The sequence below is a fragment of the Mesocricetus auratus genome, unplaced genomic scaffold (assembly GCF_017639785.1).
Source record: "Mesocricetus auratus isolate SY011 unplaced genomic scaffold, BCM_Maur_2.0 Super-Scaffold_4256, whole genome shotgun sequence".
Taxonomy (NCBI): Eukaryota; Metazoa; Chordata; class Mammalia; order Rodentia; family Cricetidae; genus Mesocricetus; species Mesocricetus auratus.
The window spans coordinates 56,627,684-56,654,250 of NW_024429182.1; the positions used below are offsets into that span (position 1 = coordinate 56,627,684).

Here is a 26,567-nt window from a genome sequence, read left to right on the forward strand (position 1 = left end):
CTAGGGCTCCGGATGGGGGCTGGGTGGCTAGGACTGGAATCTAGAATCCTGCTGCCTTTCTCCTGGCATCTGAAACTCGTGGGGGTACAGAGTTTCGATGCTCCTAACTGCTCCCTCCTGGCAGCTGGGTCAGGCCCCGCACTCTGCTTGGAGTAGAGGCCTGGCTGGAGTGTGGTGGTGGTGGGGTGGATACCTTGCTTCCTCGGGGACAGGACAAGGCTTCCCATCCTGTTCCCTCTTGCCCTCTTAAGTCTCAGAACTCTTAGCTCCCCTCCTTATTCCTTTCAACACAGGGTGCCCTACCTTCACTGGGACAGAAATTTCAGTATCTCATAGGTAGACCCAGCCTTAACTCTGCGAATTGGGAAACCCTAATGGAGAGGCAGGTATCCTGAGGCTGTGCTCCTGTGGGGCTGGCAGTGGATGAGCAGATCTTAAGACTTAGAAGGCATCACACGAATCCTGGGATCCCGGTCCCTTTCTGGCCCTCCAGTTACTGGGGACAAAGGACTGCCAGCTCTCCTGGCTTCTATCGCCCCACACCCAGTGATGGTGTTTGTCTTCACACTAGCTACAGCGCCGCGCCACACCACTGGCCACCCTCTCCCCTTCATTCTCTCCTCCACTCTGTGCTCCGTTCTGGTGTCTGTGCTGCCTCCTCCTTGTGAGACTGGCACTCATCCTCCACGACTTGCCATATGGTCACCCACCAGGTGCTCTGTGCTGGTCCTCACATAGCAGATCAGTATGTGTGGGGCTAGCCCCTGGCTGCCTCTGGTCTCTGAAGGACTGTTCAGGAAGGGGGTGAGAGGAGCTGGACCAGCAGGAAGTCGTTGGGGCTTCAAGCCAGGCCCCAGTGCTCCAGCCCATCTGGACATACTTGGCAGGGTCTCTTCTCCATGTTCCCAGGCTTGTCAGAACGGACCCTAGCACTAGACATGTCCATCCCGCTACCTGCTGCCAGACCACCTTGTTTTGCTTCCCATGCCCCTGCCTCAGGCCACCTTGCTGATCTCCAGCCCAGGCTCAGGCCCTGGTGATTTTCCACTTCCTGCTTCTGTGACAGGGACTGCAGGGGACACTGAGGTGATAAGGGTATTAGGCTATGAGGGGAGTGAATTTGCCCGTTGACTCTCACTGGCCTTCTGTAACCTCAGTAGCCACTCAAGGGACCCTAGTGGGGGTAGTTGGGATCCTAGCCTCCAGGATGGTAGAGCAGATCCCTCCCTGGCTCAGATTGCCATGGGTCTGGGTGACCCATGTTACACTGACTACCTTGGCTTAAGTGGCAGGCCTTGATTGCTGCCTTTTCTGAGGTTGGGTTCCTGTATGGGCCTTGACTATGGTGACAAGGCTCAGGCATTGCCCACCCAGTCAGTGGCTTCCAAGGGCTCCTAGAGGAGGTGCCTTCAACAGATGTCCTGTTTCTGGAGGTGGTGGCGGGCATTGCTGTCACCTCCATTCCCTTTCTGGTGACAGTTTTTCCTTAAGCAGCCTGCCCCAAGCAGAGAATCGTAGGAGGGAATCTGCACTGGAGATATACTGTAAGAGGAAGGGGACCCAGGACCATGCCAACCCAAAGCAAAGAACAAGGTTCTCTGGCTCCACCCTCACCCCTGTAGGGATCCAGTCAGGCCCCTGGTGCAGTGTAGTTTAAGGCACTACCTCTCCCTGCTCCCACAGACACTCATCCACACTGTAGTCCAGGGTCCACATCACAGTCATGTCCCAGCCCCCAACTCTGGCCATGGCCTTCCGCCACCTTGGAGATTGACTATTCTATCCTGTAACCTCCAAACTCACCCTGAAGTCAAAGACAGGCCATTTACCCCACCGTTAGGAGCCTTTTACTTGATGTTGGGCACTGTGAAATGCTGAGCAGGTCCTGGGTCCAGGTAAGGTTAGTGACCCTGAAGAAAGACTCTTCTGGAAAGCTGCTGTCTCTGTAACTTTATACATGCTAGCCTTGGCCTATAGTGGACCTCTTTGTTTTTGGGAGGAACCAGGTAGGCAGGGTAGGGGTGGAGCTGTAGCAACCCCATGCAGAAAAGCATCTGGTAGACTTGTAGGTTTACCTTGTGCCCATGACCTGAGAAGCCAGATCCCTGACTGCCTCATCCCTAGAGAGCACTACATCATTTCATATGCCCCCCACGAAGTTTTTGTTCTGCCCAGGCCATGGCTGGGGTCATATGTGGGGTGCTCTTTGGTGACCAAGGCTGAGGCAAACAGGTTGTGGGGCTCCCGGGAAGGTCCATAACTCTCAGAAGGTGAGCCAGGGGGAAGCCTCCACCTAGGAAAGAGGTTCTGGTTGGCCCTGGGCCCGTCTGGCCTGGGCTGACCCCTCCAGCTGATGAGAGATTCAGGCCTATCCTGCAGTTCCCAGCCCGCCCTTCCTGTGCTTAGGGCTGGGAGGAAGAAGTCACCAGGGACACCAGGGCTATGGTAAGGGGACATATGCTGACAAGATGAATTGCTTCACAGGCCCCAAGAAGCCCCCAGCTCCCCTGACCTTCAGGTTCTCCATTACTAGCCCAGATCTTGAAGACCATCCAACGTAACATGCAGATCTGGGAAGCCTGTCTAGGGAGGCACCTGGGTCCCTCTGTCACCCCTGGTTAAAGGAGGGGAACACCTGTCAGATACATGCCTCATCCTTTATGACTACAGTCCTATTCTTCCCATCCAGGGTCTTGTCCAAGCCTATACATAGTGCAGTGCTCCAGCCTGGCTTGCCTTTGTCTCCTGCCACCCCAGGTCCTAGCATGTCCTCACCTTCTTCTTCCAAGCCCCAGCTCCTCATTGGACCCTCTCCTCTTCCTCACCAGGCCATCAGCAAAATGCTCTACTTCCTGGTACCTACATTCCTTTCCTGCATTTTAGAGACTTCTCGCCAACATTAAGCAATCTGTTAGAAACTCTTCCATCTCAGAACAGCCCTCTCAGGGGTTACATCTCCAGTCCCCAACTCCTGTTTCCAGAGGGAAGTCTTTAATGTCTTTAACTTTCTTGGATGTTTCTTAGTTTTACAGTCTTACTTCTTGAATCTCTTCCTTCTTCTTCTTCTCCTTCTCCTTCTCCTTCTCCTTCTCCTTCTCCTTCTCCTTCTCCTTCTCCTTCTCCTTCTCCTTCTCCTTCTCCTTCTCCTTCTCCTTCTCCTTCTCCTTCTCCTTCTCCTTCTCCTTCTCCTTCTCCTTCTTCTTCTTCTTCTTCTTCTTCTTCTTCTTCTTCTTCTTCTTCTTCTTCTTCTTCTTCTTCTTCTCCTCCTTCTTCTCCTTCTCCTCCTCCTCCTCCTCCTCCTCCTCCTCCTCCTTCTGTTTTAGGCATTATCTAGTGACTAACATGTAACATGGAAGATGAGCCATCAAGATTTTGTCCTACAACCTCTTCCCCAGCATTCCTTCTGTGTAGTTACACCACAGTTGTAGGCTAGATAAGTATTTACCATTTGCTTTTTAAAGAAACATGTCACTTTGAAAGATTGCTGTGTAAATACTGTGTTCACAAGGTCTTCTGTGTTAACAGCTTTCTGTTTTCTCTGTACTTAAGGGTTGCCTTTGGGTTAGTCTTAGTTTTTCTTTTTCTTTTGTTCTTTCTTTTTTACAAAGACATTTGCATCTCTCTCTCTCTCTCTCTCTCTGTGTATGTGCATGCACATACATATATAGAGGTCAGAGGATGACTTGTGGATTGGTTCTCTCCTTCCATCATGTAGTTCTAGAGACCAACTTTAGGTCAAGCTTGATGGCAAGTGTCTTTACCTCCTAAACCATTGTGCTTATCCTTTGCTTCTAAAAGACTTTATTTATGTGTATGCATCTGCATGTATATATATGCTGTGTGTGTTCCAGTGCCTGTAGAGGTGAGAAAAGGGTGTTGGATCCCCTGCATTTGGGTTGTGAATTGCCTGATGTGGATGCTGAGAATTGAACTCAGGTTCTCTGCAAGAGCAGCAAGTGCACTTAACTTTGATCCGACTTTCCAGCTCCAGAGAATTAATATTTTTAAATCTTTTTCAGCACTCTTCCACTTGTCATATCCCTAGCCCTTTTAATACGTGTAATGAATCCATTTTTAAATTTTCTGCAAGAATTATAATATTTCTATCGATCCTGTTGGAATACTAGTAATGAATCTCTCTCTCTCTCTCTCTCTCTCTCTCTCTCTCTCTCTCTCTCTCTCTCTCTCTCTCTTTCTCTCTCTCCTTTCTGTTGGAGTCCTAGCAGGGCTAGTTTCTCTCCTCTTTTTAGGTATTATGTGACCCCTGGACCCCAGCTTCTGTGTTCTTGCCTGTTTCCCTCTCATTTTACAGGAGCACCTCCCCAGGCAATTTTCTGAGAAAAGGTATGTGGTAGGTTAACAATTTTTGAGTGTGCATTTTGGCAAATATCTTTATTTTTCTGTTATGCTTAGGATTCTAGATGGAAAATTATTCCGCCTTCTCTCCACCAGTAATTTGAAGATAGTGAACTAGTGTGTGCTCATTTCCTGATGTGTCGAATCTCCGTTCTCCATTTTCTGTGTATGACCCATGCTCTTCTCTTGGGAGACTTAGGATGTCTGTGTTATTGCTGTTCTGAAACAATAATGGAACCCAATGGGTTGCTCTAGGAGTTGACTTTTCAGCCCTGAAGTGTTCAGCTCCACCCACAGCTGTTCTTAGCGTCCTTGGCTTTAGACCTGACAGGGTCAGCTTCTCCAGAGCATGACCTCTCATCTTTGTTTGGGTGGGGGCCAGTAAGCACCTGGGTTCATGGTCTGGGGAATACTGATGGAGCGCTTAGCACTCAGGCCGAACTTCAGTAGGTACCTTCTCTTTGTGGCTCTGTCCTCAGCATGGTACAGGGTCTTACAGGATCCTGGCTGGGAGCTACCTCATCTGGTGGTGGCTCTGCCTGGAGGGTCCAGCTCCAGCTCTCATTTCTCTAGTCATCTCTGTTGGTGGGTCTGTATCTAATTTTCCAAGCTTTTTTGGGGAGGGTCTCTTTCTCTCCCAGGTGCACATTTCCTGGGTCTCTTTCCTTCACCACCTCCTACTCCTCCTAGGTCTTCCGAGTCCTGCCCTTAGACCATTGTTGGTGGGTGCCTCTTGGCTGCTGGCCTCACCAGCCAAGCTTTAAAGCCCCCATATAACAGTGATGCCAGCCTGGACCCTCAAGACTGGCTGGGCCACAAAGCTGCTAGTGTCTGACCTCACCACTTAGGAATCTGAGAGGCTCTTAACTTTGACCTATCCTAAGCTGAGCTCTGCAGATAGCCTGTCAGCTTTGTCTTCTTCCCAGGGACCAGCCCTGCTATATGCCTGATTCTCAGGACTCAGGCTGAGCCCCCAAGGGTCTAAGTCCTCCCTGCTCTCTTTCCAACACGCAGTTCCTATCAGAGTTCTTTCCTCTGAGCCACATGGGTTTGCCCTGAGACAAAGGCAGAACCACTTCCTCCTTTAGCAAAAGAACCTTGAATTAACCATTTATTTTCCAGGGGTCCTTGTGGTGGCACACTGCCTACTGGTCATTGGACAGAGGAAACCAGATAGGGGCCTGTTGGGGTAACTGGGCTGTGTGGGGGAGAGAGGTTACCCTTCAACTACTTTCCTCCTTCCCACTGCTGGAATGCAGAAGTGATGGCGACTGTGAGAGCAGTCATGGGGTATCACATTGTGGACAGAGAAGCAGACAGAGAACAGAAACAGTTCCTGGTCTGGCTACTACACTAGACCCATGGGAGCTCTTGACTGAGATACCAATTGTCATTATCTGAGCAACAACCTAATCAACCTGCACTACCCTCCTCCTGGCATGGTTGATGCTCTGCCTGCTCCTTGGGACTGCCCCCATTCTACATTCTACACCTAGCTTGACATACTCGCATATAGGTCACCTCTGAGTTATGTCCAAAGCCTTGTGACTTGCTGAGTAACCGCAGAGCCCACACTCCTTAGGGTACAGCTCCCGTGCCACCCACTGCTGGCACCCACCCTGCTTCTTCCTCCTTGGCCTTGAGGTTTGCCACAAGAACCCTGGGCCCTACCTCAGTGGGTCTGGCTGTGACCATGTGGTGCCAGTGGGCTGGGAGCAGTAGTAGGAAGGGGTTGTGGGTTTTCCTAGAGCCGGCAGGGATCCAGCTGAGTGGGGGCAGGCTGAGGACCCTAAGGGTGCCTGCTGCCTCATGCCTGGCCCTTTTTGAGTCCTACTGGGTGCCAGCCAAGCGGGCCATTTCCTCTGCCGGCTGTAGGCCTGCAGGTGAGCCCCAGAGAAGCAGAGGCAGGGGAGGGAGAAAGGGCTGCGATGCTGGCTGGGCGCACCGACAGCCCGCCCAAGTTTCCACAACTGTCTGCACAGAGCTGCACGGTGGTTTCCACACGCTCTGCCAAGTGGCGGCTGCCGGCTCAGCCTGGGGTTCTGACCCCCGACAGGGCCTGCTCTCTGCCAGGCAGCCCTGAGAAGCTAGGGCAGACAGGGCCCAAAGAGTTAAGCCACCCTCCACCCCATCTCATTCCTACAGTTTTCTGTCCAAGGCACAGCTGATGTGAAAAACAATAGCATTCCCTTGGAGAGGTTCGGCTGTGGGCTGAGGCCCCCCTCCCCAATAATTACTCAAGACATTGGCACGAGCCAGGCCTGGTTAGGTAACAGGCTGCTCGCTCGCTCCGGAGACTTATAACTCACAGTCAGTTACACATAATCTCTGCAGACAACAAAATCGTTTCCAGGATGGTGGGGAGGGTGAGGCCTTGTGGAGAGGGTATGGGGGCAGAAGGGGGCAGAGACCAGAATAAGGTGGGGGTAGGGTCTTATTGTAGGGACTCCCAGGAGTCTCAGGGATGCAGCTAGGAAATTCTGGGTGTTGGTGAAGTAACTATGGTAAGGGAGGGAATTGCCCTGCCCCCTCTCTACAACCCTCCCCACCCTTGTCCTAGTCCTTGGAAATGGGAGGCCACCCTGGTCTGGTCTGTTATTGAGCAGAGCCCCAGAGGCACTCATTCATACTGGAGTGTGAATGGCTGCTTTGGGTGCTTCCTCCTCCTCTCCTGACAGCCTTACAGAGGACAATTTATTGCCTGTTTACTGTCCATGGCTCACTGTACACGATTTCCTCAAGGGCAGGGCCACATACTGCACCCCCCCCCCCGCCTCTCCCTGCTCCCCATGTTCCCAGAGCACATAGCAGACATTCAGAAAATATCTGCCAAGAACAACGGAGGACATCTAACCCAAAAGAAGCAAGCATCCATGGGGCGGAGTCAGGCACACAGGAGGGAGTGCCTGGCAGGGAGGGTGGTAGAGTCTGTGGGTGCTCTGCTACCCTTCAGGGCCTGCTCTCCTGGCACTGGGACTCTTCCACAGGAAACCCGCCCATTTTCCTGGAAGGATGCTGAGCAGCGCAGGCTAGGACCAGGAAGGTTTGGGTCTGGAAGGGCCTCCCTCAGCATACCTCCACCCCTCGGCAGCTGAGCAGTTGAGTCAGGCCACTGAGAGCCAGGACAGTATAAGGGAAGAGTCCAGCCTGTGCCCAATCTACACCCAGACTTGTTTCAACTTGGGGAGGGAGCCTCCTTCCTTCCCTAGGTATAGCTCAGGACTTTCATCCCTCCACCATGAGTTTCTGTGTACAAGGCCAGCTGTGAGCATGTGGATAGAGCACACGGCTGCCTTTCTTGCAGAGCGGCCTCTGGGGGCAGAGCTGACCTGCTGACCTCAGGCTACCTGTCCAGTCCTTCAGGCCTTGTCCACTCTCTTCTTCACTCAGCTGAGAAGGCCCAGAGGATAGGCAGCCTGGCTCATGACATGTCACATGTGGGCAGAATGAAGGTGGCATCAAGAGGGAGCCCAGTGGCACTCAGCACTTGCTTTTCTGTCTCTGTCTGAAGCCTTCCTGGGACTTCTGGATGCAAGGGCTCCTGGATTTCTTCTGCTTACCTTCTGGCCTCCTGTACCTCTCTTCTCTGTAGTCTCTTGCAGGTGACCTCGAGCATACCCTTTTTGGGGTCCCCTTTATGCTGACAGCCCTCTAGCATCTACTTGTAACTTCTCTGAGCCTCACAGTCTAACTTCTCAGTCCACAGCTGAGTAGACACATAACCATGTGACTACTTCATCCACTCTGCTCCAGCCCAGAGATAACCTGAGACCAAATCACAGTCATGTGGCCAAGGGGAACATGGAGTCTCTTAAGATCCTCTTACCTTCGCCCACTGACCTTCTATTTCTTATTTTTTTCCTGTCATTTTTTTTCTTTTTCTTCTTCCCCTAAGAGAGGGTTTCTCTGTGTAACAGCCCGGCTGTCCTGGAACTCACTCTATAGACCAGGATGACCGTGAACTCACATGGATCCACCTGTCTCTACCTCCCAAGTGCTGGACTAAACATGCACTAAGATGACCCAGCTCTGCCATATTTCTTAAATTTTTGTTTCTTGCTTTTGCAGTGTTAGGCATTAACTAGTTACTAACATGGAAGATGAGCCATCAAGATTTTGTCCTACAACCTCTTCCCCAGCATTCCTTCTAGGCTAGATAAGTATTTACCATTTGCTTTTTAAAGAAACAGTAGCTTTAAATGATTGCTGCGTAAATAATATGTTCAAAGGGTCTTCTGTGATAACAACTTTCTGTTTTCTCTGTAGTTAAGGGTTGCCTTTGGGTTTGGCTTAGTTTCTTTTAAATGTTTGCTTATCTTTAAAATATTTTTATTATTCTTTTAAATTATGTGTCTGTGTATCTCTGTGTGGGTATATGCATGTGAGTGCAGGTGCATGCAGAGGCCAAAGGCATTGTGAATCATCTGGCATAAGTGCTGGGAATTGAACTCTGGTCTTTTGTCCAAGTAGTACAGATGGCTCTTAACCATGGAGCTGTCTTGCTAAGCCCTTACTTACTTATTTTTCTATGCATGTGTATAGTGGGGAGTGAATTTTGCTGGGAGAGAATCTTATGTACATGTGAAGGAGCCTGTTTGTGTAAAGGAGTACATTTGTGTGGGTATGCATTCGATTATGTAAGTGTATAATTGTGTATGCAGGCATATCTCTGTGTGTCAGGTGTGTACATGTGTGCAACTGCACATACTATCTAATGGATGCTTGCTGCATACATCTCTCAATGACAAGCTGCTCTCTCATTGTTCTTTTGAGTAGCCCCCTCTGCCTCAGGTGTGGGCTGTGGCCTTGCTTGACTTTGCTCTCCAGAGGATCTACATTGGATAGAGAGAATTCCCCACAGACTTCTAAGAAAAGGCATAAAAAGCAAAACCTACAAATTCTCAAGTATCTTCCTGCTCTTCACAGATACTTTGACTGGGTATAGAATTTTCTCTTCAGAAGTTTGTAAGCATCTTCTATTGAGAGGTCCATGGCTTGGTATCTCACTTGCCATCTCTGAGATGATTCTACAGTATCGCCTTTTCTTCATCTGGTTTTCCTGGTTGGGGCTTTTGGGATGTCCCTTCTGTTTCCTTTTCATATATGTGTATGTGTTTGAGTCTATGTATGAGCATTGCGTGCATACAAGTGCCCTAGAAAGGGGTCATTGGATCCTCAGAACTAGAGTTCTAGGCATCTGTGATCTCTACATGGGTACTGAGAACTGAACCTGGGTCATCTGCAAGAGCAACAAGTGTGCTTAACTACTGATTCACCTCTTTAGGCTACCTCCCTTGCTTTCCCTGGAACTTCTAGCTATCAAGTATTGGATCTTTTTGGATCCAATACTTTGTGCACACATGCATGTGTGTATGTGCATACTTAAGCGTCCAGAGGTCAAGCTCAGGTATCATCCCTTAGGTGCCATCCACTTTGTTTTTGTAACAGGATCTCTCAATGGACCCGAAGTTCACTGATTAGTATAGGCTGAATGGTCATTGAGCCCAAAGGATCCTCTGTCTCTACCTCCCCAGTGATGGGATTATAAGTATATGCCATCATGCCTGGATTTTTATTTTTTTTTAATTTTTAACATGGGTTCTGGGAATTGGACTCGCCCTTAGGCTCATGTGGCAAAAGCCTCACCGGCTGACCCATCTTCTGAGGCTTCCTTGTTCAAAGGTTTTCCTTTATTATACCTTTTTGCTTTCTCTGGGGTTAAAAGTTGCCTTTGGATTTTGCTTAATTTTTCTTTTCTTTTAAAAACATATTAGTTTATTGAGTGTCTATGCTTCTTGGCTAATTAATTATCTTAATCTCTCAGTTTTCATCCCATTTCTAGGAGATTTACTTCAACCCTTTTCTGAGTATTTGAAATCAATAGTCTATGGCACATTTCCAAAAGCTCCTTTGGGATTTCTATGTCTTTTTCCTTTTTTTGTAGCATCTGTTATAGTTTAATGATTGCATGACCTTAAATTTCAGAAGGATCTTATATATGCACCCCTAAAATATATGTTCCTGCCTTCTGGCCTCCCTGTGCTGAGGTTAGCTCCTACCTAGTACTCTGCGTTTCCTAATCCCATTCAGCCTTCTATTTCCTCTCAGATCAAGCTAGGCCCCTTCCTTCCTGTGCCAGGCCCTTACGTATGCTGCACACCCTGTCTAGAGGGCTTGTTTCATCTGTGCATGTGACTTACCCATTTGCCTGCATCCTTTGGTATATCGCTCATGGAGGTTCCTTAGGCTCCTCTGCTATCTTCCTAGATAGTTTCACAGCCAACCTAGCACCCTGTAGATCTCTTTATAGCACTTAGCATAGTTAAGTAAAATATGATTCTTGCCATGGTGATTGGTAGCTGCTTGGTGCCTATGCATTCACTTGTCCTCTGCTGTGGCCTGGGATCCTGTCATTGTCCTACTCCTGTGTTTTCTTAGCAAGCCACTATAGTCTTAGGGGCATATATCTTGATATTCCTGTCTAAGAAGTCTAAAGTTTGCTATTTGCAGGGCTGGTTACTCCCTGAGAATTCTGGGGCAAGTGTAGTCTGGCCTTTTCAGCATCCAGAATGGCCTGCCTCCTTCCCTCATGGCTCTTTCTCTGTTTTATAAGCTAGTAGCCTGTGTTTCCTCCTCCTCTGGGCTCTGCTCTGATTTGTACCCACTGCTTCCTCTTGTAGAGACCCTTGTAATGAAAGCCATGGACATTTAAGCTTCAGTAGTCTTTCCTCTTCTTTTTGCCTGTGCTCATGCCCTACACAGGGCCTTTGCACCTGCTGTCCATCTGCACCTACGACAGATGAATGAGGATGTAGGATTTGCATAGAGTGCCTACCTTATAGCCATCACGGTACTGAAGGAAAGAGCTCAGTCATGAGCCCGGTTAGGAGGGGGTCACAATGTCTGTGCCGCCTAGAGGGCCAAGAGCCTCACCCAGGAAGAGAGCTCAGATAGATGGAGTCAGCAGGAAAGGGCCTTAGAATAGTTTCTAATATCCTTAGAGAGATGTGAAAGCCAGGCATATGCAGGAGCCCAGAGTCTAAGAAGCTCCTACCCTTATGATGGTTGAAAGAGGTCCAAAGATACTCAGGTACAGAATGGCTGAAAACATGTTCGTAGTGACGGACAGGGAACAAAGAAGTCCCAGACAAGGATGGGAAGTTCAAGGGAGTGGGAAGACTGAGTATGCAGATTTCATGGCGGGGTGAGGTAGGGGAAACTTCCAGAAACAGAACAGGGAAAGGACATGGTATTTGGGACTTGAAGGAGAAGAGGAAAAATCAAAGAAAGCAATAAATCAAGGAATCCACCATACCCCTGAGAACTTTCACACCCATACCTGAGAAACCGCCACTACAGGGGGAAGACAAACAAGTAAATAAGCACGCAGAAAGGAAGTCAGGCTGTGACTCATGACAAGTTGAACTCCTGACAGAGGCCACTGCCTCCTGTATACACGAGAAGGTCACAGAAGCAGTCCTGGGCCTCCAAGGAAAATTCCATAAACTTCGAAAAAAATCTGCGCGGTGATATAAAATTGGAAAGTAGCCACCAGCAGACACACCAGAGATCCAAAAATAGCCCCCTAAATTATTCTATACTTCAAAAGGAAATGTAATAGGAGGTACATCAGCTTGAGGATGGGCTCATGATGACAGCGTGACATAGTGAAAGTGTGTGATGCAGCCAAAGGGACATTCAGAGGGATGCTCGAAGCCACGTTAGAGATCCAGAGGGACTGAAAATGCATATTCTGATGTTTTAACCCAGGAATCTAAAAAAGAACAGATATAAAAATAAATATAGAGAAATAACATGGAATAATTGATCAAGATGCAGGAGAATATTAGCAAAATAGAAAAAAATTCTGAAGAAAGAATTAATGGGGGAAAACAAATGTTAGTTGTTTGAATGACCAGTGAAATAAACTCTAAGCAAGTAAGATAATGATGAATTAGAAACTCAAAGGGAATAAATAACAAATACTGACACCAAGGGAAGTTTCTAGTTGCAGCTGGTTATGAAACACTGTTTTTGAGACAAGGTCCTGTTCTACAGCCCAGCCAGGTCTAAGTTCCTGATCCCCCTACCTCAGCTCCTTAGTGCTGTGATCACAGGGATGCACTACCAAACCTAGTGCTAATAGAAGTTTTAATTATTGGTAAAACTGAAAACTCAAAATGATAGATAAATTTTGGGGTGAAAAGATTGGTAAACATAGTTTATGAAGTAGAAAGCTCTAATACACAAGAGGCTGCTGGAGAAACCACCATCTACTCACCCAGAATGTCCTTGGACCAGATTTTAGCATGATTTTCATGTTATCTTTTAAAAAGCATATTACATCCATACAATGTGCTTCAGGGCCCAGGCTAAGGGAGAAAACATTCAACTCAAAACCAGAGGCAAGATCTGGGCACAGAAACACAAGAAAATTCTAGATCCAAATAGTGTCTGAAGATAAACTCTTAAAGGCATGGGAAGATGGCCCTTAACAGTCTATGGTCATATGCCACCCAAGTATGCTTCTATTACCTGGTATCACTGTAGCTGTCTTGGGTTGAGTGGAAACACACTATGAAGTACATACAATGATGGAATTTCGCAACGATACATTCTGCAGAACAAATTCCTATCAGTAAGTGATGTGCAACAGACGTAGTCAAGATCAGGTAGGGTTTCTCTCAGGAGTGCACAAAAGGTTCTAGGTCAGGAAAGCTCCAGGCTCCTGTTTCTAGTGTGATTCATAGGAACCTCTACTCCCATTTAGAGACAACAGCCTGCTTAGGAATGGGACAGTGGGGCTTGTATCTCCTTTATTCTGTGTGTCTTCCTGTCTGTAGCCTAGCATGTGACCAGCCACAGGGTTGGTACTGCTTATCACCTTGAGATAACCTTCTCTGCCCCCCTTCATTAGTCAGTCCTCTTCAACAATTCCAACAACAGCTCAACAGTGGGGGAGCCTAGGAGATGAAGGTGCTTGAACAATGTTGGATGGACAGAGGTCAAAGGCTGGATGTGTGCCAGATAAAGAGGGCCAAACTCCTCTGGCTACTCTTTGGTCTTTGAAAGGGACAGGAAGATCTGGCCCAACTCCGTCTGAGCTGAATATGACTGGTGTGGGGTTCCTCTAGTGCCAATAACTTCTGTGGAGTAGGCTGGATCCTTCATGTTACCTTCTTCCAAAATGGCAAGTGGCCTACCCCTCTGACATCATTCTGCAGGCCCGGGGCAGTGGAATGGCTGCCTAGCTAACTAAGCAGTCCCCCTGCAGTTGTGGGGACACCTGTTGGGAAAGATAGAGGACTTTATTGGCAGCTGACAGCAGGCCTGGCCAGCTCTGAGGGGTGGTCATCCGGCTGTGCCTGGGTACAGGAGCTCTGGGCAGCTGGTGCTAAGGACCTGACAGGTGGGAGGGTTTGGGGCTTAGCAGCTGAACTGCTGAGGGGACAACTGCAGTCCCCTTAGTGGGGTGGACTGCATTCCTAAGGGACCAGCCTCTGAGCTGTGTGCACATGTGTTTAGTGGATACACAGCATTTGTGAAGAAGGGACAAAGGGGGTACTCTCTCGGCTCCTTGCTGGGGTAGCCAAGCCAAGTGGCACAGGCACATGGTGACATATGTCAAAATATCCTGCTTCTGTTCTTTAGTCTGAAAGGCCTATTTATTTGTCTTTTTCTGAGGGCTGCTGGGCACTCTGCACTGGACAAACTGGGAGGGTGTCTGCAGGACCACAAGGTACAGTCTGACTCTGAGTATGTGCTTTGGTGCTGTGATGACCCGAGGCCCCAGGGCACTGCTCTGACTTCCACATGCATCACTATCTGGCCTGAAGGGAAACAGGCAAACCCGAGGGTGGCAAGGGAGGCAAGCATTTCAGTGCACACTAACCTAGAAATGCAGGCATTTAGTGGTGTGATGTGTGTGTCCTTTGATGTCGTTTTAGACAGTCTTGCTACTTTCTGTAGGGAAGGTGGGATTTGGATATCAGTGCATGCTCTGAAAGAAAGTTCTGGGGGATGGAAGGCATTTAGAAACTGCTGAGGTTCTTCGGGGCCCTTTTTCAAGGTCTTTAAAATGTAAATGGACACCATTTCTACAAAGCTGGTGAGTGCCCAGTGGGAAGGGAGAGTTTTGGGGAGGAGTGTGTGTGCCTACAGATGTGTGTGCAGTGTGTAGAGACCAAAGGTCACTTTCGAGTGTCTCTCCTCAGGCACCACCCACCTTGTTTGTTGAAACCGTGTCTCTCACTGGCCTGGAACTCACTGGTTAGTCTAGGCTGGCTCCTCAGCAAGCTCCAGGAGCTGCTTGCTTTTGCCTCCCAATGCTTAGATTACAGATTTGTGCCACCCCCATTCCTGGCTTTTTTGTTTTGTTTTTAAATTCTGGGGACTGAACTAAGATCTATGGGAAGCATTTACTGACTGTGCCATCTCCTTTACTTATAGAGGTTTCTGAAAACATGTTAGTCTCCGAGTCCAGCACCGCTGCTTGGGATGTTACTTGTGTCTTCAGGATTGGGTATTTCTTTAAGTCTAGTGGTTGGCCCCTGCCAGGGAGGAAGGGCTGAACCCCAGGAGGAGCCCAGCAAGGGAAGGGGCCCTGGTTGGGTCTATAACCACAGTTCTCTTGGCTCAGAGTAGCTCTAAGCCTTTGCAGAGTGGGGACGGCCCTGTTAGTACTCAAGATACCGCGAGCCCCAGCCATCCGCAGAGACTTCCTGGCCGAGGACCACGTCAGACTCTTCCAAAGGCAGCATCCCAGGTGCCAGTCACCAAGACTAGGGCCTGCTTTTTCATGAATCAACACAGATGCAGAGGCCTGGCCCAGCCTTCCTGCCCACCACCACTGGGATCAGCTTCTTCCTGGGTACCTGGGGACAACTACATCTGTGTAAAGCTGTGGGGAGCTGGGTACTATCACAGCCCTCATCCTGGGGTGTGACAGGGCTTTAAGGTAGTGTTCAGAATCTGGCTAAAACCACGGAAAGACCCGTCATGGGTTCCATCCAACGTGGTTAAAAACATCTGACTGTGACCACAAAAATGCTGGCGCCTGGGCCACTGCTGAGGCCGTTCATCTCAGAAGCAAACGTGCGGTGCCGAGAGCTCCTGCCTTAACCCGTGGAAGGGTGTATGCAGGAGCCTAAGCAGGACTGCAGTCATGGGCCTCAGCTATGAATTAGGTCAGACCAGGATGGGCGAGGGGCTGATTCGAGTATTCTGGGTGCCACCACGCATTGTTGCCCTAAGGCTAGTGTCAACCTTAGGTATCAGTGTCTTCTGGGGATAGGAATCCAGTATTAGAAGGGACTTCTAGGGGACAGGAAACTGCCACTTCCCAGGGTCTAGCTGTGGTAGGCAGACATGGATCTGTTTATTCATGGAAACAAGCAAACACTACCAGGCTGAAGTGTTGAGGACAGTACATAGCCTCCCGTAAAGCACTGACCTCCTCAGGTGACCCTTGGGGAGGGGGAAGATGAGCAGTAACCATGTACCACATCACATATGACAGAGATGCAGGATCCCTAAAAGGGAAGTCTTATGCACAGGCAGCTTCTGGGGTCGCAAGCAGAAAGGAGTGTCAGTAGAAGCAGTCCTCAGGGAGAGTCAAGGCAGGGTGACAGGAATGAGAAGGAAACATGCTGGAATGTTCTAGAAATAGATAATAGACCACTTGCTTGTCTTGCTTCTTAGCCATCGTAGCCACTCCTCAAGTCAAGGATTTGACTCCAGTGTCCCTGTTTGCTACTGTCAGCATTCTGCCATGATGGGGCCTCCTGTCCCCTTACCATAACAGTCTGTGGTCAGTTTTTGACCATTATGAGGATTCACAAAGCTGATTCCCACTCAGGGGCAGATACACAGAGGGTTGGGTGTTCGGGTGAATGCAGCTTTCATTTTGTCAGAAACTGTGCAGATATCCCCAAACATGGAAAGGAGACCCTGCCTCACTGTCTCCAGCACTCAGTCTTCTTCAACTATTTAACCTCTGCCTTTGGGATATCCCTTTCCACCTTCATCTTCAGACTGCCTACCCTGATTCCCACTATGACTCTTTGGCATAAGGGTTTTCTCCTGAGAGTTTTCTATGCTGTGGTTTTGAACACCGTAACCCCAATGCAGGCTAATGAAGGGCTACCGATTCCTGGTTCTTATTCTTTGCTTTGGTAGCTCAACTTTCTGCAAATTCCAGCACCAGCTGTTCATGTCTATCTCATGGTCTTATTGCCCAGGGCTATGTTAGGGATTCCCCAATGCCTAGAACATACCTACTAGGGAATGCATCTAGTTCACCTGCTCCCCAGGTTGCCTATTCCCTTCACCCTAGCTTGTGTGTGGTGACTCAGACAGCTGTTGGACATAGCCTGGGGACCCTTGTATCACTTGCCTGTGGTGGGATAGGGGCTTGAAGTCAGGGACTTTGGGTGTGTGAAAGGAGGGGGCTGTACAGCTCCATCAGTACTTCTCAGTTATGATCAGTATTGAGGCCTTTGGGCTTTCTGTTTGCCAGCTGTTAACTGGGTCACCATGGTGCCTCCTGTGACTCTAACATAGAGTTCCAGGAATCCATCATTTGTGTGTTGGCAACCTTGTTCATACCACTAGAGAAGCAGGGTGGGAGCTTGAGGTAGAACTGGGGGTGTGGTCTACAGAAAACAAGGCTTCTGGAGAATTCAGAACCACCCATAGGACCTCAGTCTGCTTTACTCAAATCCAGAGGCAGCCTCTCCATGAACCTATGGGTCTAGCTGTTCCAAGTGGGCCCTTAGGGAGCATGCTCACTGGATTTTTACCTCTTGAATATCATTGTGACCAGGGCCCTGGAGACAGCTGGCCATCCAGGGTCAGGTTGTGGTCTGTTCATAACCGGCTTTGGTACCTCACTAATTTTAGTATGGTTTGGTCTGTAATGTCCTCTAAAGGCTCATGTGTTGAAGATGTAGAGTTTGGGGAAAATGATGGCCTCATAGATGGATAAACCCATAAACAGATCCTAAATCTGAGTAGACTGTGGGGAGGTACTGGGCACTGGTAAAGGAGGACCCAGCTGAAGAGAGAGGGCCCTTGGAGGCTACAGCTCATCCCCAGCCCCTTCTTGTCTTTTCTCTCTGTTCCATGTCACATGGGGAGCAACTCTGACCCTACCAGAGGCTCCTACCGCCATGATGCTCTGCCTTATTACAGCCCACAAACCACAGGACCAAGTCATTGTATACTGAAGCCTCCAAAACCACAAGCCAAAGCAACTCTTTCTTCCTTTTCAGTTACTTTTTCCCCAGGAATTCTGTCATAGAAACAGAAAATTGACTAACACAGGATAGGAAGGAGTTGGGACAGATAGCACTAACAGGCTCTTCTACAATGCCTAAGAGGTGCATGGAGAAGGGTTGTTATGACAACTGTTTTCCCAAGGTCCTTGAGGCTAAGGTGTGCAAAATCTGGGTTTGTAGATAGCTGGTACTGAACAGGTCCTGGTGCAGTTTTGCATGGGTGCTTGCTCACCAAACTACACACTAGGCCCAAGGAGCAGTGGGTCAGGAAAACTGGGAAGGAGAGGATGTTGGCTTCATCAGCACCTTCTCATAAGCACGGAGTTTGAGAGGGAAATGGCTAATGTTCTAGGCCTTGGCAGGATAGTAGAATGATAGTTAGAGGCTGATGGAACAAAGGAAGGGTGCCAGCACTTAGGGCTTTGGACCTATATGTTCCAAAGAGTGGAATGCTTGCTTGAAGTTATTTATACTCATCCAAATTTGCTCCTTCTAGCACTTCAATGTAGCTTTTTTCCTTCTTCTTTCCTGCCTTACAAACATTCATTACTCATCTATCCATTTGTCATCCATTCACATATTCATCCACCCATTTATGTATTATCTATCAATCTACCCATCCACCCACCCACACATCTACCTATTTATCCTTTTCATCCATCCAACATCATTTACTCACATATCTCAATGTACCCATACTTCTATTACTCATCTATATACACATCCATCCATCATTAACATCTACCTATCCATTTGCCAAATCATCACCCATTCAAACATCTATCAATCATCTATCCATCTACATACTTACCCATCTATCGATTGACCCCTCACCATTCATCCATCCATTCATCCATCCATCCATCCATCCATCATCAATCTACATACCTATCTAGCCCCTATCCACTCACTCATCTTTCCATTATTTGCCTTATACTCTTTTGTCTGTCTATCTATGTACCTATCTACCTACCTATATCTTCTATCCATCAGGCCATTCATTCACCTACCTTGTACCCCTTTATTCAGCCTTCTCTTCCTCTTTTCCTCTTGCTATCCTATCTGTCAATCCACTAATCCAAATCATTCATATTCTCCTCTCCATTCTTTCCACTGCAGCTGTCTCCTGTATATCTTGCAGCAATGACAAGATCAAACGACCTGCCACCAACTAAAAATAGATCAAGACCAACCAAGATGCCAGTCCTTGCTCTATTCCTTCTCTTATCTCTTGAGCTCCTGCCCTTATCACAGGGTACACACTCCATTAGATCAAATGGGACTATGGAGACAGGGCTGGGGGTATCTTCAGGGCTAGATAACTAGGCATGGCATGGGGGAAGTGGTAAGTCAGGGTGATTGAATGGGGCATTTCTGAGAGAGCTAGTTTAACAGAGGGTCAGGTTTTCTGGGAAAGGAGATGTCATGAACATGGGATCCAGTGTTCCCTGAATAGCTTAGGCTGCATGAAGTCAAGGTGGCCACTGCTACCCTCATGCCTTTTGGACATGACACAGACATCTTTGCAAGTAACTGCAGGCAGGGGCTGTGACTCAGAGGTAGGTGTTGTGGCTTACTGCCCATTCCCAGGGCCGGCTGGTCCTCATCTCTAGACAGGTGAATCTGCTGCAATAGGGGGAGAGGAGAGTTTAAAAGTTTCCCTGGCATGTTTTATGTGCCAGGTTCTGGTGCAGGCACAGGGCTGTAACAGGAATGATTTCTGTTCCAGTGGGGGAGCAGAAACCCCTAGCCAGGCACAGGCATGGTAGGTTAGGTGGCAGCACATGATTAGTGCTGTGATCAGGAACCCAAAGCAGTGAAAGGACAGCCAAAGCGCTTCTCATGTGGCTATGAGGCTGTTGCAGCTTGACGTCAAGGTTGATGTTTCTGCAGGGGCCCAGGGGCGAGAGGAGCTTCAGGAAGGTGCTGCTGGGGAGACTGTCTGGCCAGGGGTGGGGCTGCACTGGAATCGCCTTCCAGGGAGGAGGGAGGCCGACAGGCCATGAGCGGGAGTGCCGTGGATCTGGTTTATGTTTTAGACATCCCTCTGGCTGCTGCATGGAGACAGGAATGTGGGGGGAGAGTGGAAGCCGGGGTGCCCCTTGGGATGGGGAAGAACTCTGCTTCTCTGTACATGCCGTTCCTGACTGCCGGAAATGCCCTTCTGGCCCTGGCAGAGACCATGGTGGGAAGAACAGGACCACTGAGCAGGGCAAATGGTGCTTCAATCATATCTCCCCTCACCTACAACCTAGGTGGGCACACTGTGGGGGCAGGACTGGGAATAGATCCCTATCACTGGGAGAGAGGGAGAGAGGAAACTACACCCTGGACTTCAAATGCCTATCATGGGAGACAGCTGTCCTTCATATTATTATAGAAGTGGAGCTGTACCTGCCTAGAACTACTGCTTCTGTGTGGGATGGTGACAGAGTGTCAGCCTCCCCAGTGGCACCCACCATTGCCATCACCACTCCTTTAGTCCTCTGGAGATAGCACCCACCGTTTGGGCACTATCTTGTTTTGGGTGACCCTTTTCCTTAGATTCCCCTAGCTTCAGGCTGGATAGACAACTCCAAGGCCATCCACCAATCACAATAGGGACTGGGCTTGTGGCTCAAGCAAGTGTCATCTGGTAGTAGTTTTTTTTTTTTTTTTAGGAATGTAGGGAAGTTGTAGTTGTGACTTTCAAGGTTGTGAATCTGGGGCTGAGAGCCATTGGCCACCACACAGAGACCACTGAGACCAGAGACAAGTCATGGTATTTGCTCCTGGATCTAGCTATACCTGAAGCGGCGATCTTTGTGGTTTTTCAAGTGTGTGAGCCACCATATGGCATTAGCATCAGACAAATTTTAGGGTCAGGGAGTTCTAGTTCTGGAAACAGAATATGTGTGTGAGAACATGACAATCTTATCTCTAGAGTCTGGGGTCTGGTGCAAGGGGCAGGGTACCAGGATACTTTCTGAAGGAGGCAGTGGCTTAGAGGGGCCATGATGGGTCAACTAAGAGCAATACAGTGAAGGTGACGCCAGGATAGTGTAAAGATGGGGTTCAGAGGGTGGAGGTCCTGGGGCTGCTGGGGTAGTTCATTGCCTGTGACTGGGCCTGTGCACTACTAGACTCTCAGCTGCTTCAAGGCCATCCAAATGGCTATAGTGGTAACATCTAGGGCTTTCAAACCTGCACCTCACTGTCTCCCCACTTGTTCTCAGAAGTGCTGCAAGGCTAGCATTTAGGAACTGTCCCACATTTTTTTTTGAAGAATGAGGAAATGGAGACTCAAAAAATTCCCCCAACTTAAGTCTACAGAGTGCAGATGAACTTACCCAGGGAATCTGGTCTAGGAATATATGAAGAGAGAAGGTGCAAAGGTTGCTGGAGGTTAACATGATAATGTGTTCTTGCTTCCCCATTGGCCCGAGACAATGAGAGAACCACACCAATAGCTGCTGAACAGAGTCCAGCCTACCCACAGCAAGTGGTAGACACCTGGACAGCTATAAACTATAGGAGATCTGCAAAACTATTGCTTAGGACTGGGCCCCAAATGGCAACTTAGAAAAACCATAGACTTGTGACCATTCCTCCCCCAATTGGTTAAAAATAGGGCAACATCCAAAGCTGTGTATCCACTGTATAAGATCCCTGCTAAGCTAGGCAGAGATCTTGACAGTAGCTACCCCTCCATCCAACCTAGGCAGAGCCTTACTCTATAAAGACAAACTCACCTGTATCCCAACTTTTCTGCCAATGGGGCAATCTTTTGACTGATGTAGTCGGGGTCCCTCAGTGTAATGACCATCATTCCCATCACTGTCAATATGTTAAATATTGGCAGGATCTGCCTCTGTAAAGGCCCCAAGAAAACACCTGGTAATACTAAGAAGAGGGTGAGAACAGGAGGGCTGGACAGACACAGAAGATCTGTTGATATACAAGTCATATTTGGAATCTCCAGAAAGACATAGGACCTGATGGGCCCTGTAGGCCATGGTGAATGTGAGAGAGCAAGACTTGCTACGGAATGCTAAAGTCAGGGCTCTCGAAAACAGAAGACAAGTCAAAATCAAAGTGAGAGCTAGAAAGACAGTTGTAGGGAAAGTGCTTATAGTACTGTATAAACAATCCCAGAAAATAGGAGTGAAATGTTGAAGGACATGCAAGTCTCAATAGAAACATATTTAACTGCTGGATGGTGGTGGCACATGCCTTTAACCCCACCACTCATAAGGCAGAGGCAGGCAGATCTCAGTGAGTTTGAGGTCAGCCTAGTCCACAAAGTGAGTTCCAGGACAGCCAGAGCTATAACACAGAGAAACCCTGTTTCGAAAAACCAAGAAAAAAAAAATCAGGAATAATAGTGTAAAGGAAATGATCACAAAATAATAATAAAAGATTTTCCCCCCAGAACTCAAGGACTCATCAAATGTCCAGAGTAACCGGTGATTAAAGTTACCCAGAAAGTAATTTGGTCAGGAAATTTAGACACCCAAGACAAAAAGTGGCTACTAAAAACTTCCAGGAAAAAGAAAAGGAGGGGCAAGTAAAAGAGTGTCTGAATAAGACTTCTGACTGCCAAGACTGGATGCTACAAGACCATGGGGCCAGGTACTCAAAGATGAGAAGGAAAAGCCTTTCCTACTTGAAATTCTATACCCAGTTAAACTATCAATAGGGCATGGCAATGTAATGAAGATATTTTCAGGACTCAGAGCACAGAGCACAGACCTTCCAATTATTATTAGAAAAGCACTTGAAATCACCTCAGAAAGTAGTAGGTATGAGATAAGGCAGCTGTACATCCCAACTAGGAGTTATTACCAGGGTGCCTCTGGAGAAAGTAGATGCTAATTAAAGCAAGTTGAAAGAGAAGTCTGAGATGATATAGACAAAGGGGCTTTAGAAAAGGAAACATAAGCCTGGACACCCAGACAATGGGAATAATAAGCCTAAAGAATGAAGGAAGCGGTCACTGGGAAGCAGGCAAGAACTAAGGGGTCTTCTAGAAGGAGTTATTGAGGAAGAACTCTGTCCTATCAGGAGATAAGTCAAAACCAAAGTGAAGGCTGGGGAGATAGTTGTATGTAAAGTGCTTGCTGTGCAAACATGGGGCCTCTAGTTTTATTTCCAGCACCTATGTAAACAAAATAGTGTTGGCATGCACCTGTGATTCCAGCACTGGGTAGGAAGAGACAGGTGGATTCCTATGGCTTGCTGGCTTGTTAACCTAGTGTTTTTTTTTTTTGGCTTTTTTGGTGTACCCCAGGCCAATGAGAGCTTCTGTCTCAAAAACTAAGCTACATGACTCTCTGAGAATGATACCCAGTTGTCATCTGACCTCCACAAACACATGTACACATACCCACAGACACATACAAATATGTATGTGTCTTCCAGTGGATTATGGTGATTCCGAGCCTGTCTCCAGTTTTGCATAGAACCGAGACAGATGGACAATGAGAAGGAGGGTCTCAGAGGTGACTTTGAAAGTCACAGCTTCCACCAATCTCACCATAATAGCCATAATGCAAAGAACACACACACACAGAGGGCAGAAGGATAGCCTTTGGCTACTGTAGACGACTAGGATGGCAAATCCACAGTGAGTCCCATTTCCTACATTTTATAGTATTTTCCCTCATAATCTGAGAGCAAAGTTTTTCTGTGGGTGAAGATATATTTATCTGAATTTGGCCATTTCTTCTACTTCACTTCTAATTTTCTTTGTTAAGAACAATTAATTCAAAAGTTCTGAAACCAAACTTATGATAGTTTCTGATGGTGTGTGTTCCTTTATCCATATACTTAAGTACCTATCTGTACATCTGTCCACCTGTCCTGTCCTTCTATCTGTTCTTTCATTCATCTGTGTACTCATGCACACATATTCATTCATCAATCCATCCATCTACTCACTCATCTAGCTACCTCTCCTTTCATCCATCCATCCATCCATCCATCCATCCATCCATCCATCCATCCATCCATCCACTTATCCATCATCCATATACCCATTCATTCACTCATCCATCCATTAATTGACCCATTATTCCATTTGTCCCTATTTTTCCATCCATCCATCCATCCTTCAGTCTGTCTCCTCACTCAAGTACCTCCTCACAATCCATTTGCCCATTCATCCACCTGTTCACGTACCCATTCATCTTTCAATCCTCTAGCTCTCTACACATGCATCTGTTCATCCATTCACCTATCTGTCTGTCTGTCCGTGTATTCTTTTCTGTGTCATAGGTAGAGAGCTATCTGGATTCTGCTTTTTTCATGTTAAAGGTGGACCTTTCTGGGAAAATAAGGACTACCTTTAGGAAAAGAGGATCATGAGGGTTTTCACTTCTCTTTGTAGACCTTTCAGTACCGCTAGAATTTGAAAGAGAACAAAATCTCTTTATTATTTATCATCTATCAATAATCTATTTTCATCATCATTAAGTATCCATTTATCTATCTATCATCTGTGTATGTATGTATGTATGTATCTGTTTGTCAATCATCTATCCACCTCCATTTTTAATATGAATAACAGTTATCTATGGAGATCTGGGTCCCTCTTTTGCTTTCTTCTCTGTTTGACTTTGCACTGAGGCCTATTAATAGCATCTTGGCACACTATTTTTGGACGCCCCTCCCTCAGAGGTCTTCCCTGACCACCCTGGCTCCTCCCGGCACAGTGCCCCACTCTGTCTCTACATGGTAATTTTCCCAGTCTGTAATTACGTGGTGTATTTTTGACCAGGGGCTGCTCCATAATGCCAGGAGCCCTGTCTTGTCCCTGTGGCACCTCCAGCACTGTCTGCTGTCTGGGACATGGCAGGGGCTTCAGTGGAGGACTGTGGGAAGGAAGTAGTGGACCGTGGGCAGCCTGGGATTCTCCCTTGACACCCAAGCAGACAGCCTCTAGCCTCAGTGTGGTGCTTGGCAGTGGGTGGGGAGAACCGATTCCTGACAGTGCCCGCAGTGGTGCCCATGAGAGGAGGCGGAAGCAGGTGCTTCCACTTGCCACGTGCCGGGCACTGGGCCAGGTGCTCAGCAGGGAGGGTTCCAGGTAATGCAGCGCATGAGCCTGGAGGAAGTGTTCTTATCATCTTTTAGATGAGGGAATTGAGACACCAAGCGGCTTTGGGGTCTCCAAACTTGGCCCTCTCTTCTACAACCATGCTCCAGCCACTGCCAGGGGCTGCAATGAGGCAGGGACATTGGGTGAGGACAGATGGGGCCTCACATTCAGTGAGAGAAGGGGGGAAGGGGGGAATCCTAGTGGGAGGTGGCTAGTAGGAGGGCCACTGTGAAGGTATGCCCCCGAGAGAAGGGCAGGGAGCCAGGAGGGGGTGGAGAGCCTTGGAGAGATGCCAGGCCTCAGAAGTGCCTAAGCTTGATCTGCCCATAGCACACGCTGACTCTCTAAAGTGCAGTTGGGCCTGGGTGCTGACTCCAGGGTGACAGATTAGCTAACTTGCCTCAGTCACCATTCTGACTGAGATGCCACACTTGATCCACACAGTGAAACCTGTTGTCCCCAGAGAGGCCCAGGGCAGGGCCAGGCTGAGTTCCTTCTGTGCTCCAGACAGCAGTGCCATCATCCCCCCCCTTGGGCCTCAAGACAGGAGGTCACACTGAGGAAGAGTAAGCAAGGTGGGCAGAGAGCTTCAGGGATGGGAGGTACCACAGTTTGTTGACTTCAGGCTGTGCGTTCCTTAAGAGGGTCTCAGGGGGCCAGGAATGGGGTGGGCAGGAGTGGTGGGCTGTGGAGAGAGTGTGATAGATGGAGAGAGGAGAGAGAGGGTTCTGGAGAGTGGGAGGAAGTGAGGGGGAGGAGGGGCAGCTGGAGGTGGAAGGGGGTTGGGGCACGGCCCAGTGTAGGAGGCTTAGCAGTGGGTGAGGGAGGGAAGGGCAGGGCACTCCCTGGCCTGTGTCATACCTGCCACAGGGTCTGTATGTAGGCGCATGTATGTGTGTGTCCCTGGGGTGGATCTGGGGACACGCACTGAGCGGGAAGGCTGGCTGCTAGGCTGAGAGAGCCCTGGGCCTGCGGGGAATGTTCCAAGGAGAGATTTATTAGTGAAACAAAAGCATATTTTTTAGGCAGGACTGTTTGTACAGTTATTTCATGACATCGCCTTGGCCTCAGGCCCAGAGCAGGACGGCCGAGGAGGCCCCTCACGGCTGGCCGGGTGCACAGGCCTATTCGTTAGCTGGCCGTCCTCTCCCGTCCTTATCTGGTCCTGGACATCAAAGCGGGGGCTTTTCATAAATGAATTAAAATAGCATACACACAGCACCGGGGCGGAAGACCCCAGGCCAATTAGCTCTAAGTAGGGTGAGAGGCCTTTCAGAGACGAGCCCCTTTCTGAAGGAGTCGCAGCGGCTTGTCAAACTCGATGAAATATTTTGCCCAAAGCTCATTAAAATAATGAACCTGCATTTCTTTCCTCAAGAGAATAATTAGCAGACTTCCAAATGGGTTAAAGCAGCAATTTAGAAGTGGCCCCCCTTAATTGTCCCATTTACTTCATTTTGTGACAAGGAAACTCTGGCGCCTTGGGGAGGAGCCGATAGTCTCGGCACTGGCCCTGTGTGGTGACGGCAGGGCTGTGGGGCTGGGTAGGAGCTGGGGGCCTGCAGAGAGGGCTGTGTTCAGCTTGGGACCCTGCCCGGCTCTGCCACCTCCCTTGCTTTGTTACCACAGACCCTGTCCCTCCTGCACTTCTATCAGTGACAAGTTGGTCAGAGACTGGAGGCCTGAGGGTCATGGGTAGCACCCAGGTGTGGTCTGTACCCTGATGCTGGGAGGGTGTGGATTCTAAGGCTCAAGAGAGTGGGGTATCAGCTACAAGCTCTGATGTAGACAGGTACTGATGAAGAGAGCCCCAATAGGTGATCTGAGCCTCTGCATACTCAAGGGACTCTGATGAG

The 26,567-nt window shown here is 48.5% G+C and overlaps 1 protein-coding gene across 2 annotated transcripts in view; it reads right to left on the reverse strand.

Annotated features, from left to right (window-relative positions):
- Kcnq1 (potassium voltage-gated channel subfamily Q member 1) overlaps positions 1–26,567 on the reverse strand; it is a 318,938-nt gene that overhangs the window by 11,972 nt on the left and 280,399 nt on the right. Inside the window, exon 16 of one of the 2 annotated variants that reach the window (XM_040751016.1) lies at positions 11,782–12,130. The exons of the other annotated variant lie outside the window; for it this stretch is intronic. Coding sequence (XP_040606950.1) covers positions 11,942–12,130 — 189 coding nt within the window. The 3' untranslated portion in view covers positions 11,782–11,941. Of the gene's footprint in view, positions 1–11,781; positions 12,131–26,567 lie in introns of those variants that run through there. 2 annotated transcript variants of the gene reach the window in all.